This window comes from Micromys minutus, assembly GCF_963924665.1.
Source record: "Micromys minutus genome assembly, chromosome: 22".
NCBI lineage: Eukaryota > Metazoa > Chordata > Mammalia > Rodentia > Muridae > Micromys > Micromys minutus.
The window spans coordinates 38024891-38037480 of record NC_137957.1 but is presented as its reverse complement, the minus strand read 5'-3'; the positions used below and the strand labels follow the sequence as shown (position 1 = coordinate 38037480).

Below are 12590 nucleotides of genomic sequence, written 5' to 3'. Positions count from 1 at the left end.
AAAATATTAGATCCCTACCAGCCTCTTACCACTGATGAGCACTTCACAGCAGAGAGGCTTGATGTTTAGATAAAGAGGGCCACTTTGCAGGGATTTTGTTTACACGACACATTCAGGTTGGGAGTTCATTTCGCTTAATGGTTAATCCCACTTCCTATAAAGAATGGAATGAGGGTACCACACGGTGACTCTGGACTCTCCAACTGCTGTTTGGGACAGTGCCTCTTACCTAGCCTGCTTGTAGACTCGATAGGTGTTTGGAGCAACCCAAAGCAAGTTCCCCCAGATTGGGGACTTGATGTTCTTCGTGCTGTCCCAAGTGCGCAGAACCGTTGCTGCCAGGCAGAGAGGCTGAGTGTGCTTCATTGGTCCTGACCCCTCCTGAGTGCTCCTTCCTTCAGTGTGTGACGGTTGTGCTGGGATGCTTGTGTTCTCTATGAAGGACGGCCGGAAGCTTTACTGATGTGGTATCCAGTGTGGTACCCATTTGGATTTGGTTCTCAAATGAGTCAAATAGACTTTCTTTTTCTAACACTCAGGAGCTCTTTATCTTGAAAGAAATTAAAAATTTTAAGTACCTTCTATAGCATAAGAGCACATCTGTGCAGAAGGATATGTTTATAAAACGTAACCTTAAGTATCTTTCACTTCCAGTTACGACGTGACTCTGACAAATGCCTGCATCGCCTTAAGTCAGAGATGGGTCACTGTAAGTAGTGATGGAAGATTTCAGGCTCATTATGATAAACAAAGGTGCCTCTTGTTTATGAGGGTAGTTTCAACTGTGAACAGTTGTTTGTAAAGTCTTTTCCTGGGGTGATGCTGTCTTCACCCCTCCCCCATCACTCACAAGATGTGCTCCAAATGCCTGTCAGTGAATATAAATGATGTTGGGTGAGTGTTTTAAGACCAACTATGGAATGAGAGGATCTGACAGTTTCCTGGCTGCTGGTTTCTAGAAAACCTCTTAAAGAGGAGTTTCCACACATATGTGTTAAAACGTACACCTAGGGAAACCAGTCCTGGATGAGTCTGGAATAGAAAATAAGAGAGAACTTGACAGTTGCTTTACCTTGACGATTGCAACAAATGTTAATGTTGCTCTCTGAAATTCATCTTTAAAGTTTACATGGTCAACATTCTTAGCAATCTTCCACATGCAGAATGTTGAGCTTCCCAGTATGAAAGAAACAGAGATGGACTTGCCTTTGGGGTAATGAAAGAAATTTGGGGCAGTTTAATGAAAGAAATAAGATTTAGACACACGTTACCTTTATGTTGGGTAATTATTTTTCTATGGTGGGAGTACTTTCGATCAAACCCGGGGCACATAGGGCATTTCAGGCTCTGAAAGAAAACGCTTTAGAGATAAAGGTGAAAGCAAAGCAAGCTCAGTAAGGCGGGAAATAGAAGCAGGAAACCAGTTCAATGATTCTTTAGCTCAGCCCAGCTTTACGACACACCTGTGACTCCTGCACATGGGAGATGGAGGCAGGAGGGTTGTGGATTCAAGCCAGCTACATCATGAAACCGTGTCAAAAAAGAAAGAAGGAAAGGAAGGAAAGACGGAAGGGAGGGAAAGAAGGAGGAATGAGGTCTCATTTAAACTCTGCAAACTGTAAGCTTTTCAGAGACTCAAGTCATAACAAGTAGAATTTGAGTTTAGACCCAACACCACATGTTTGGGGTTTGGTTTGTTCAAGGTTCTCTGACTCCAGCTATAGCACTAAAGTCTTGTAAGCAGCTGCCTTTCAGGGAATTGGTAATATACACATGTATCCTTGGCTGCAGATAGTTTTATCTGGAGTAGTGTTAGATTCGGCTGGAAGGGTAGTTTAATGGACTTCCTTTAACATTTCCAAAGGCTTAATTATTTGTATCCAAAGGTATCCAAACCTCGGCATGTGAGCCTCCATCTTTTAGCCCCACCTTCCTGAGAGAGTGTCAGAGAGAAAAGAACAAGAACCATCTGTGGAAAACAGAATCTGTAACAGGAGTCTTCTGGAGCCCTCTTATTAAATTAGAAAAATGCATGCAGCTTGCCTGGTGCTGGAGAAACTGCTGCTGGTCTCCGCCCTGATATTCCTTTGGGCCCAGCAGAAAAGCAGATGGGTCTAAACATTTCAGCTATCAGAAGGAGCAGATGAACTTGGTAACAGTGAGCGTGCTCTCCTAAGCTGCTGTCTTGGTTGGTTTTCCCAGATATTAAAGGTCTACGTATGTGTGTCATAATGGCCTGCTCCGGTAACCCCAGTGCTAGGCAGAGACAGGGGGACCCCCGGGGTAAGCTGGTTACCTAAACTATTGAATTAGGAACTGCAAGTTCAGTGAGAGAACACACCTGGAAATGTGGAGAGCTTTTTTTTTCTTTTCTCATGTATAAAATGTCTCTTCTGCATTGAATTAGTTTATAAATGAGGTGACATGCTTTATGAGGAGTTTCTTTGCTTTGGAAGTCACTGCACCTGTAGTGCTTCAGACAGTGTCAGAAAAGCAAAGAAAGCCGACAGTCCCCGCATTCCTACTAGGAATGGTGCACCTTTTCTTAAGTAACACAGACTGTAGGAATCATCCACCCCTTAGGTTGTAGTAACTTAGTGTCGGATTATGTAAGCCCAGATGCAGATGCATATTAATTTCTACCTGCATGTTAACTTTAGTCTGTATGTCAGACTAACGGTATTACCAAACTGCACCCGAACAGAAACAACCCGATATTGTTTATTTCAGGCCAAAGAGGAAGATTTGAATTCATTCAGCATCGCAGACCTGAAGGATCTCTCGTCCCATCAGCTGAATGAGTTCCTGGCGCAGGTGCTTCAGAAGGTGAGCCCCAGCCCCCAGCCCTGGAGGTTACAGTGGACTCAGGCATAGTGTGTGTGCTGACCCCACTGCAGGAACGAAAAATGCTAGTGAAGAAAGCTGTGGGAAAAGAAATGACATAGCCCACTAATTCATTTTTTTGAAAGAGCATTTATTGACTTATGATTAGTACTGCGCCAAATCAAAACGTGTGTAAGAAAGGAGAATCCTTGTTCTAGAAAGCTCGGGATCCACTGGGAGGGGAAGACACGTGGCTGGCGCTGGCAGTGGTGAGCGGTGTGCTTTAGATGCCATTTGGAGTGGATTATCGAGGAAAGACTCCTCGCAGGCGTCATCAGCAAGCAAGGACTTATAGAGGACTGAGCCGTGGTTCAGTACCAGCAGAATGGTAGAAGTCAGGTTGAGGGAGGCTCAACTGATGGAGTGTGGCCCGCTTTGAACACACAGCAGGGCTGGGTGAGGCAGCAGAGGCCTGTCATAGTAAGAGAGAGTTTGGTTTTAGTGTGCCCTTCATCAGATTGATAGCTTTCAGTGGTGCTGCTGGTGTGAGCTAGGATGGAGAAGAAAGAGGAAAGCTGGATAAGGTAATGTGGGGCAGGGGAGTGTGGAAAACAGGGAGGGTCAGGAGATCGAGGAGGTGGCCCTCATTGCTGGCCTAGCAGGGTGGATTTGGAATTAAAATATGTCTATGTGGGAGCTAATATGCTAGCTTGGAACAGGCCCAGCAGTTAGTGAGAATGAAGGCGGCTGGCTCATAGGCAGTTTGTCAGGTAAGGAGGCCACAGCAGGCTGGGTAGGAAGGGAGCACCATCCCAGGGACCTCAGCCTGTCCTCCATAGGCATCTTAAATTCTGTCTGTCCCAACTGACCCTGTCTCCTTTTCTTCTTCCAAAATGGTTTTCCCTTCTAGTTTGGGTTAACATGAGTATGGGGGGGGGGGCGGCGTTAGGCATCCCCTGGAATGGTATCAGGTGTTTGTATTTCTGTGGTAAATACCCCCCACCCCACCCCACCAAGGACAGAGTCCATATTACTCATCCCAAAGGGGTCTGTGACATGAAGGTTAAGGGCTGCCATTTAATAAGGATAGGTCATCTAAAAGTGATGTCAGGAGAAATGGACACAGGTAAAGCCAGTCAGGAAAGGCCCCTGCAATGAAAGTGGAAGGAAGTGTGACTTATCTAAAGAGTGGGCTAAGTTTAAGCTGTGTAAGATGTGAGGAAGAACCCAAAGGATTCTGGAACAGTCTAGGCTGAGGAGAGCATAATCCCCCTTCAGTTTTCTAATTTCCCCACAGAGTAGCTCATCCCCGCTCGCCCAGAACATCCTTCTCAGGAACTAGTTGCTAGGCATTTGCTTCAGCTCACACCTGTTCCTTTTACCCCTGTCCAGCATATTTCCGTATTGTAAGGTATGTAGGACTTTAATCTGGCTAAGAATTTCTCTCCAGCTCCTTTCTTCCAGGGAATCCTGTTGAAATGATCCCTCATACTTCTTCATTTTGCTCTTAGGCACCTCTTCCCTTGGGGCACATAAAGCGAATGCAAGAGGTGTACAACTTGAATGCCATTAACAATTCTGAAATACGATTCAGGTACATCATTTTAACTTGTCTCTGTGGAAGAAAGCCGAGTGGTAGCTCACACCGTGGAGGAAGGGGAAGCAGTGTGCGGGAGCCCAGGAGTCCTGAGAACCCTAACACATCGGCTGCGTAGATAACCACCGTGCTGCCGAAGGGATAGCTGTGATGTCTGGAACATGATATTAATCTTGTTTACTAGACTTGGTTCTCAGCTTCCCTCAACTTAAAAAGGAAAAAAGAATTAGGACGAAGAGTTTAATGCAAACAGTCTTCCTTTCCCAAGTAGCCAAATCAACTCTGAGCGGGCACGGGTAGACACCTTTGATTCTGTAGTAGTTCACCGTCCTTAATTCAGATTGGTAGTGTTAGGTTTAAGTCAAAGCTACTTCTTTCTTTGTAACGCACACAAGCACTCCCACGGTCCAAACCTAACACTTAGGGCCTTTCCCAAGGTCCGGCTCCTCCTCCTTCTCTTCTCCAGTTGTTAACTGTGTGCGTGTGTGTGTGTGTGTGTGTGTGTGTGTGTGTGTGTGTGTGTATGTGTGTGTGTGTGTGTGTGTGTGTGTGTGTGTGTGTGTGCAGACGTGAGTTGGTGAGGTGAAGGGTCCACATGACATGAATGTTTAGGAGTACCGCTCGTTTTCCCACCCTCCTCACCTTCCCACCCACGCCTCCACAAACCCTTCTTTCAGATGGTTACGGCTCTGCATTCAATCGAAATGGGAGGAAGCAATTCCTTTGGCCCTAAAGATGGCAACTGAACAAGGAAGGATGAAATTTACACGACCTCTATTCAAGTAAGGCCAAGTCAGAATGTGCGTGCGGGAGGGACGGGGGGGGGGGTGATCCAAAGACTCGTAAATGCTTCCAAAGGGGCTGTGGCTCTAGCTTCTAGCTTCATGGCAGAGCTAAGCTTAGCATGCCTGAGGCCATAGTGGGAAAAACAACTTTGTAAAATGGCATCTATAACATAATTCTAAGTACATCCAAGTTGGTTATCATAAATAAAGAAGTAATACTTGTGGCCATTTAAGTTTTAAAAGGACATCGTTAGCTGCTTCAGGAGCACTATAGGGTGAGCTAAGGCTCTCGAGATGAAAAGAAGACAAACTCAAGACAGCCTTAGGTATGCAGAAAGATTTTTGAAAGCAGAAACTTTGGCCGGTGGGTATGGGGGCAAGAAAGAATCTAAAACTAAACATGAAGAGAAATTTGCACATATTTCAAGTTCTCTGAGTCCAGTGTCAATTGACATATTCTAGAGGAATGCTGGGGAAATGGGGGGGGGGGTGTTTAAGCAACAAGATGGAATTTAAGAGCATCTCCATTAAGTTCTCTGATTAGGTATTTGCTCCATGTTCTTAAAAATTACAGTCTGAGGAGATGGCTCAGTGGTTAAGAGCACTGACTGCTCTTCCAGAGGTCCTGAGTTCAATCCCCAGCAACCACATGGTGGCTCACAACCATCTGTAATGGGATCTGGCGCCCTCTTCTGGTGTGTCTGAAGACAGCGACAGTGTACTCATAAAATAAAGTGCATACATAAAATAAAGAAATATGTACACAAAATAAAGAAATACATTTTTAAAAATTACAGTCACAGCATCGGATTTGGTGATTAACCTGGCAGCCTGGCACTCAGTTCCTATAGAGTGAAATTCCATCAGTGCAGACTGCTATCCGGGTTTTAAATGTGGCCACAACACTAGTTATTAAGGTATTTTAAAGCAAACTTCACAAGCTTTCCATAATTAAAACCCATCTACCTTCAAATTGAGTGATGTATACTTCAACTAAGAATATATACCCTTTGGGGTTGGCAGATGGCTCATCAGACAAGGCATTTATGACCAAATCTGATGTCCTCAGTTCAGTTCCTGGGACTCACATAGTGGGAGAGAAACAACTTGCACAGGCTCTCCTCCAACCTCCACAGCTGTGCTACGGTGCTCGCTCGCTCTCCCTCCCTCCCTTCCTCCCTTCCTCCCTCCCTCCCTTCCTCCCTCCCTTCCTTCCTCCCTCCCTCCTTCCCTCCCTCCCTCCCTCCCTCCTCCCTCCCTCCTTCCCTCCCTCCCTCCCTCCCTCTCCCTCACAAACACACACACACAAACACACACACACACACACACACACACCTAAAGAAATTTAAGAACATACCTTTTATGGGGAAAAGTAAATGTTCTGTCTTATATCATAAAACTAATAGCCATACTTAAAATGGCTAACCCCGCCTTTCATATACTCATCCCAGTTTATTCGCCAACATTGTTTCGCCACAGTTGCTGTTTTTATTCTCACTGTATGAAGCTTTCAGAAGTCCTTTTTGTAATTTAGAATGTTGATACTCTTAAATGTTTGGTTAACATGAGGTTGAAAAGATTTTTCTAAAAGACAACATAATTGAGATATGCTCTCTCATACAAGGCCAGTATTTAGCCAGCCATCCCTCCACGCAGTCTGGTAATAGCTGCTGTCTGTCCCTTCACTGCTTCCCCTGTGACCTGCTCTCTCTGTAGGCCAGTATTTGATGCAGAGATTGTACAGGGCTATCTGGTTCTATGTGGGTGACGCTAGCTACTCTGCTGTGATCTACGATTTAACCTTCGCTTTGACGTGATGTTTCTGTCCCTTTTTCCATCTGTCTTCCTGGTGCCTCTCCCCTTTCCCTTTTCTCTGCAGGGATCTCGCTGCCTTCGACAAGTCCCATGATCAAGCTGTCCGAATCTACCAAGAGCACAAAGCAAGCATGCACCCCGTGACTGCCATGCTGGTGGGGAGAGATTTGAAAGTGGATTAAGGAACTGATTGTTGCTGATTTCAGAAAATTCCTCTTTTTTTTTTTAAATGACCCTATTATGAAATACAAAATTTTAGCTCTCGTTGTATTTTAAAGTGTCATTTGTGGGTTTGTTGTTGGTTGGTTGGTTGGTTTTTTTAAAATTATTTTCTCATGATTTCACTAACATTCTCTGCATCTTGAAAAGCAATGTGGTACCATGAGATGGTGTAGGTGCAAGGGTGATGCCCTTCCTCAGCCTCCCTCACCCCCTGTGGAGTCCGGATTACTGTCCCTGGGGTCCTGAGAGCAGATGAGGAGGCCCCGCTCATAGCCTGGGCAGTACAGTGACCCTGGCCCTGGTGGGGCTGACCCCGGGGTATTGAGGATGGGTGAGCTGGCCCTGCCCCTCGCTGCACCTCACCTGGGCAGCAGAGTAGGGCTGGCATGGTTGACGGGGTGCAGGGGAGCAGGCCCCAAGGGTGAGAGCACACCGCTTGTCTGGCATGAGGTGGCATGGTTTGGAGGTGATACCTTTTCCCTCACCACCTGCAGCAGCCAGGAGAGCTGACCCTGGGATGGCTGTCCTGCCCTATCACTGGCACAGCAGAGCTGGTCCTGCCTCCTGCAGATGGCAGCACTGGGTGGCCTCTGGTGATGCAGATAAGGAAGCATCATCCAGTTGGGCTGAGTTGTCCCACCCCAGAATCTGTATCATTCACCAACGATTGGGATACATGAAAGGGTGATTCCTGCTGTTCCGAAGCTGCAGGATCTCCATGGCACAGGGCAGCAGCAGGGTAACCAGGAGGAGTCCTGATGAGGAACCGGTATTGATATCACAGAAGCCCTTGAGCCAAACCAGTGACTCATCGCAGTGAACAGTTGCAAGTGAATATGTGTGTCCAGTACTTGGGACACATTGTTACATATTACAGCTTCCATGATAAGACGTTTCCTTTATTTCTTTTTGGTGTGTGTGTGTGTGTGTGTGTGTGTGTGTGAGAGAGAGAGAGAGAGAGAGAGAGAGAGAGAGAGAGAGAGAGAGAGATTTGGGGAAGTTGCAAGGGTGAAGGGTGGGTATGAGGGAGACGGGACCAGGATACATGATGTGAAACTCAAAGAATAAGTAAAAACTTTAAAAGAGATTACATTTTATAACTTTCACAGAAAAAAAATGATGTGGTATATTCTTTGTAAACTTCCTGTGCTTTAACTCTTGATTTATAAATGTTAATATTTATTTAGAGGTGCTAGGATTATAGGTGATAGGATTGTGCCGCCACACCCAATAGTTTCACATTTTAGAAAATTATTTTACATGAGTACACTGTCACTGTCCTCAGACACACCAGAAAAGAGCATCAGATCCTATTACAAATGGTTGTGAGCCACCATGTGGTTGCTGGGAATTGAACTCAGGACCTGTGGAAGAGCAGTCAGTGCTCTTAACCACTGAGCCATTGCTCCAGCCCAAAGCTTCACACTTTTATGTTGTTTCTTGTTCTCTGCAATTACGAAATACTTGAACACATTCCTTACCTAATATTTTATTGCTGTTCTGTTGCTACACTGATTCTTTTTACATTTGCATTTGCCAGCTGAAAAAAATGTCAGCATGATCTGTGTTTTGTTTTCATTTTACTTCTTTTATGTGCATGTGCCTGTGTGCAGCTGTACATGTATGCACAGATGACACAGCTGTACATGTATGCACAGATGACACAGCTGTACATGTATGCACAGATGACACAGCTGTACATGTATGTACAGATGACACAGCTGTACATGTATGCACAGATGACACAGCTGTACATGTATGTACAGATGACACAGCTGTACATGTATGTACAGATGACACAGCTGTACATGTATGTACAGATGACACAGGACAGCTCCTCGTGCACATATTGTTTTAAGATGGGATCTCACTGGTACCCAGACAAGTAGGCTAGGCTAGCTGGACAGTAAGCCCCAGACACCCACGCATTTTCACCTCAGCAGCTCTAGATTACAGGCTTGCGACACTTCTGGCATTTTAAATGTGGGTTCTGAGATCAAACTTGTGAGGCAAGCACTTTATCTACTGTCTTATTTCCCGAGCCCAGAATTTTACTTTTTAAAATAACTTATACACAAGCACTTGAATTTGCTTATCACCAGCCCGGCTGTGCTAGGATGGATTCTCCTTTCTCCTTCTGAAGTGTGGGAGCCCTAGTAGGAGGACTCCTGTCTTAGGATTTTCTTGCTCTGAGCAGACACCATGACCAAGGCAAGTCTTATAAATGACAACATTTAGTTGGGGCTGGCTTACAGGTTCAGAGGTTCAATCATCATCATAAAGGTGGGAACATGGCAGCATCCAGGCAGGCATGGTGCAGGAGGAGCTGAGAGTTCTACATCTTCCTCTGAAGGCTGCTAGCAGAATACTGGCTTCCAGGCAGCTAGGATGAGGGTCTTAAAGCCCATGCCCACGGTGACACACCTACTCTAAGAAGGCCATATTTACTCCAACTGGGCAGAGCACAGACAAAACCACAGCTCCTCAGCCCTGGATCCAGCCCGCTGCTTCAGTGAGCTCACCCCGGTCTCCCGTTCTTCAGGTCAGGTGGCCACCCTGAACATCCCAGTGTTCCTCCACTCAGCCTGCCTCACTGCCTCCCCAGAGCACATGGCATTCGGAGACTCCTTGAAAATGATTGGATTTGAACCAAATAAAAAGGTAGGCCTAACAGAGCACTCTGCAATGCTCGGGGCATTTCCATATGCAGTTTGGGAACCTTGGGGGCACTAGTATGATTCTTCTGTTGCCAGATACAAACCTAAGCAGGAAGAGCAGAGGGATTTAATTACTTAAGGGTCACAGAGTCAGCAACACAGAGCCATCGGTGTGTCTGTCTCGTGTTTCTTTTACCCTCACAGTGCACTCCGAACCCGGCTCACCGTGGGTTACACATGGAAGGATCTTCACAGTTCCAGATTCTTCCGTTGAGCCCACTCCTGGCCAAATAAACTCTAGGCAAGGAGAATGTTGTCTTAGATTATAAGCTTGGGTGTGTGTCATCCTAGGTACCCCCTAAAAAAACGTAAAGATTGACAACACCCTGAAGATGGTTCCTGCCCAATCCTTAAATCCTGAGACCACTTTGCTCCCAGTCCGTTTCACAGCTGTCTTCTTGGGTGGATTTAGCTACACTGCAGCATAATCCTGTTTCCCAGCGCTCAGCTCTCTCACTTGTATTTCTTCCCTGCAAAGGGCAGAGGGCGCCAGAGGCACCCTGTGCTGCTGGTTTACCTAGGACCAAGGACATGTCCCCACCCGCTCAAGTTCAGCTAAGTAAGAACTGAGTTGTCTCTGTGTCAGATCAAGTGCACATGATCACCCAAAACACTGAAAGGACAGAAGATGGAAAAGATGGTTATGCTAACAGTCCGGAAAAGAATTCCACCCAGCCCAGCCTAAAGGTGGCTTACCCAAAGGGTGAACAGAGACAACAGCCAGGGACTTGGTGAATGAATGAATGAGTGAATGAATGAAAGGAGGGCAGAATAAAGGTGGTTCATATCTAAGCACCACAGTTTTCCCAGAGGTGTAAAAGATGAGGCTTGTATCTGGGAAGTAGCTGCAAGCTGAGGAGAGGGAAGATGTGGAGCGTTCCCTTTGGGGAGGCATGAGACAAAGGGAGGTGCCATCGTCCACATGATCACGGGACTTTGTCACATCAGTCTGCTGGGCTAAGCAGGTGACAGTTTAGCATAAGGACTCAGGGAATGAGTTTCATCCCAAATACAGACATAGATTCCGGCTTCCTAAGGACCTTGGGGCTGTTTATGCAGAACCACATGAGCAACTAGGATAGCTAAGTAAGGTGGAAGGCCATATCCTGGAGGTGGAAGACTGAACCGAAGGTAACGTCTGCCTCTACCAAATCGAGATGTTGCCAAATTGCAGGGCACACTCGTGGTATGGGTGTCCGATAAATACATTTCCATAGACTCTGATGGTGAGACACTGGCTGTGGATAAGGTGTCTGCAGAGTAACTGTTCTGATGAAGTAGAAGCAGGCTGGGGTTTCTATTGGAATGATCAAATTTCTCAGAACACACATTACTAAAGCACACACATTTCTTTGAATTTCTTTTTGTGTTATCAGTGTTCCTTAACACAGGTGGGGAAGAATTAGGTGGGGGACGGGTTTTTGGGGGAAACAGTTATGGGCAGGGAAAAAGCTTAGTTGAATTTTGGATATCCAGGGGCAAAAATAAGAAACACACACACACACACACACACACACACACACCCCTGAGGGCATGTGGAATGTTGAAGTCCAAGTCCTGGTGAGAGTAATCTCACACATTTCTCTAGCCTTCTCATCTATCCTCACCGACCTCAGGGTTGACACACACCAACTGACTTGTTTTTCTAGCCACCCATTGGGATGTCCACTTTATAGAGGAGTAAAGCTGAAACCCAGAGGAGTCAAATCACAGAGCCAGGATTTATACCAGGTAGATGCTGTAAAGAATTTGTCTTCGGGCAGTCTCAGTCTGAAGATGTCCCGGGGCTGTCTGAATTAAGATGAGGCTCCTGCTGCTTCTGTTGGTGGCAGCATCAGCAATGGCCAGCAGCGAGGCACCTGCCAACCTGGGCAGCTTGCCCAGCAAGAGGCTAAAGATGGAGTACGCCACGGGGCCGCTGCTCAAGTTCCAGATTTGTGTACAGTACTGAGCCATCGACCAAGTTGTGATTTGTTCTTGTCTGGAACATAAAAAAATATATATAGCATACATTGTCCTATCTTTCACTCTCAACTCAAGTTTTCCTGAGAAATTTGTGTAGTAACATACCCAAATCTAAAGAGATAACACCACTTTTCCAGTCTCGACCAGCAAGTAAATTAATCTTAGAAAAAAATAAAGATCACTTTGTTTAAAAAAAAAAAAAAAAAGAATTTGCCTTTGGCTTAGGAAACAGGAAGACCATTCATTCACCCTAGGGCAGTAAGTTGAGGGCCTCCAAGCTACAGTGATTCATGTGTCTAAGACACAACTTTCGGTTGTGAAAAATCTATCTCTGCTTTCTTTTTGTGGAGCAGTGGCCAGGAGGCGTTGCTCAACACATGTTTGTGGAATAAATAAATGAATGAGGATTGCCACACTCCGGGTGTCACAATTGACCGAGGGGATGGCTTTTACCAATTGAGTAACTCCCTAAAGAGGGGAACATGGTGTTTATAAGCAGCTTTCAAGGCAAACTTAAGAACGGAAGGGAGAGGACTAGGAACCCTGGTCAGGAGGAGTGCCAAGACCTCGGACTTCCGGGGTCAGAGATCCTTGGTCTTTCTGCCTACAAGGCTACACTGAAAGTGGGTTCAGGTACTCACATCCCTCTCTCCTGCCCCTAGTTCA

At 45.9% G+C, this 12590-nt stretch overlaps 1 protein-coding gene across 2 annotated transcripts in view; it reads left to right on the top strand.

Moving 5' to 3' along the window:
* Positions 1-7284, top strand: part of LTA4H (leukotriene A4 hydrolase) — a 32649-nt gene extending 25365 nt beyond the window's left edge. Inside the window, exons 16-20 of one of the 2 annotated variants that reach the window (XM_080935914.1) lie at positions 655-709; positions 2731-2826; positions 4335-4417; positions 5098-5202; positions 7085-7284. In XM_080935914.1, coding sequence (XP_080792040.1) covers positions 655-709; positions 2731-2826; positions 4335-4417; positions 5098-5202; positions 7085-7202 — 457 coding nt within the window. In that variant the 3' untranslated portion in view covers positions 7203-7284. The remainder of the gene's footprint in view (positions 1-654; positions 710-2730; positions 2827-4334; positions 4418-5097; positions 5203-7084) is intronic. The other variant, XM_080935915.1, reaches the window with a different exon arrangement.
* Positions 7285-12590: the final 5306 nt, after the last annotated feature.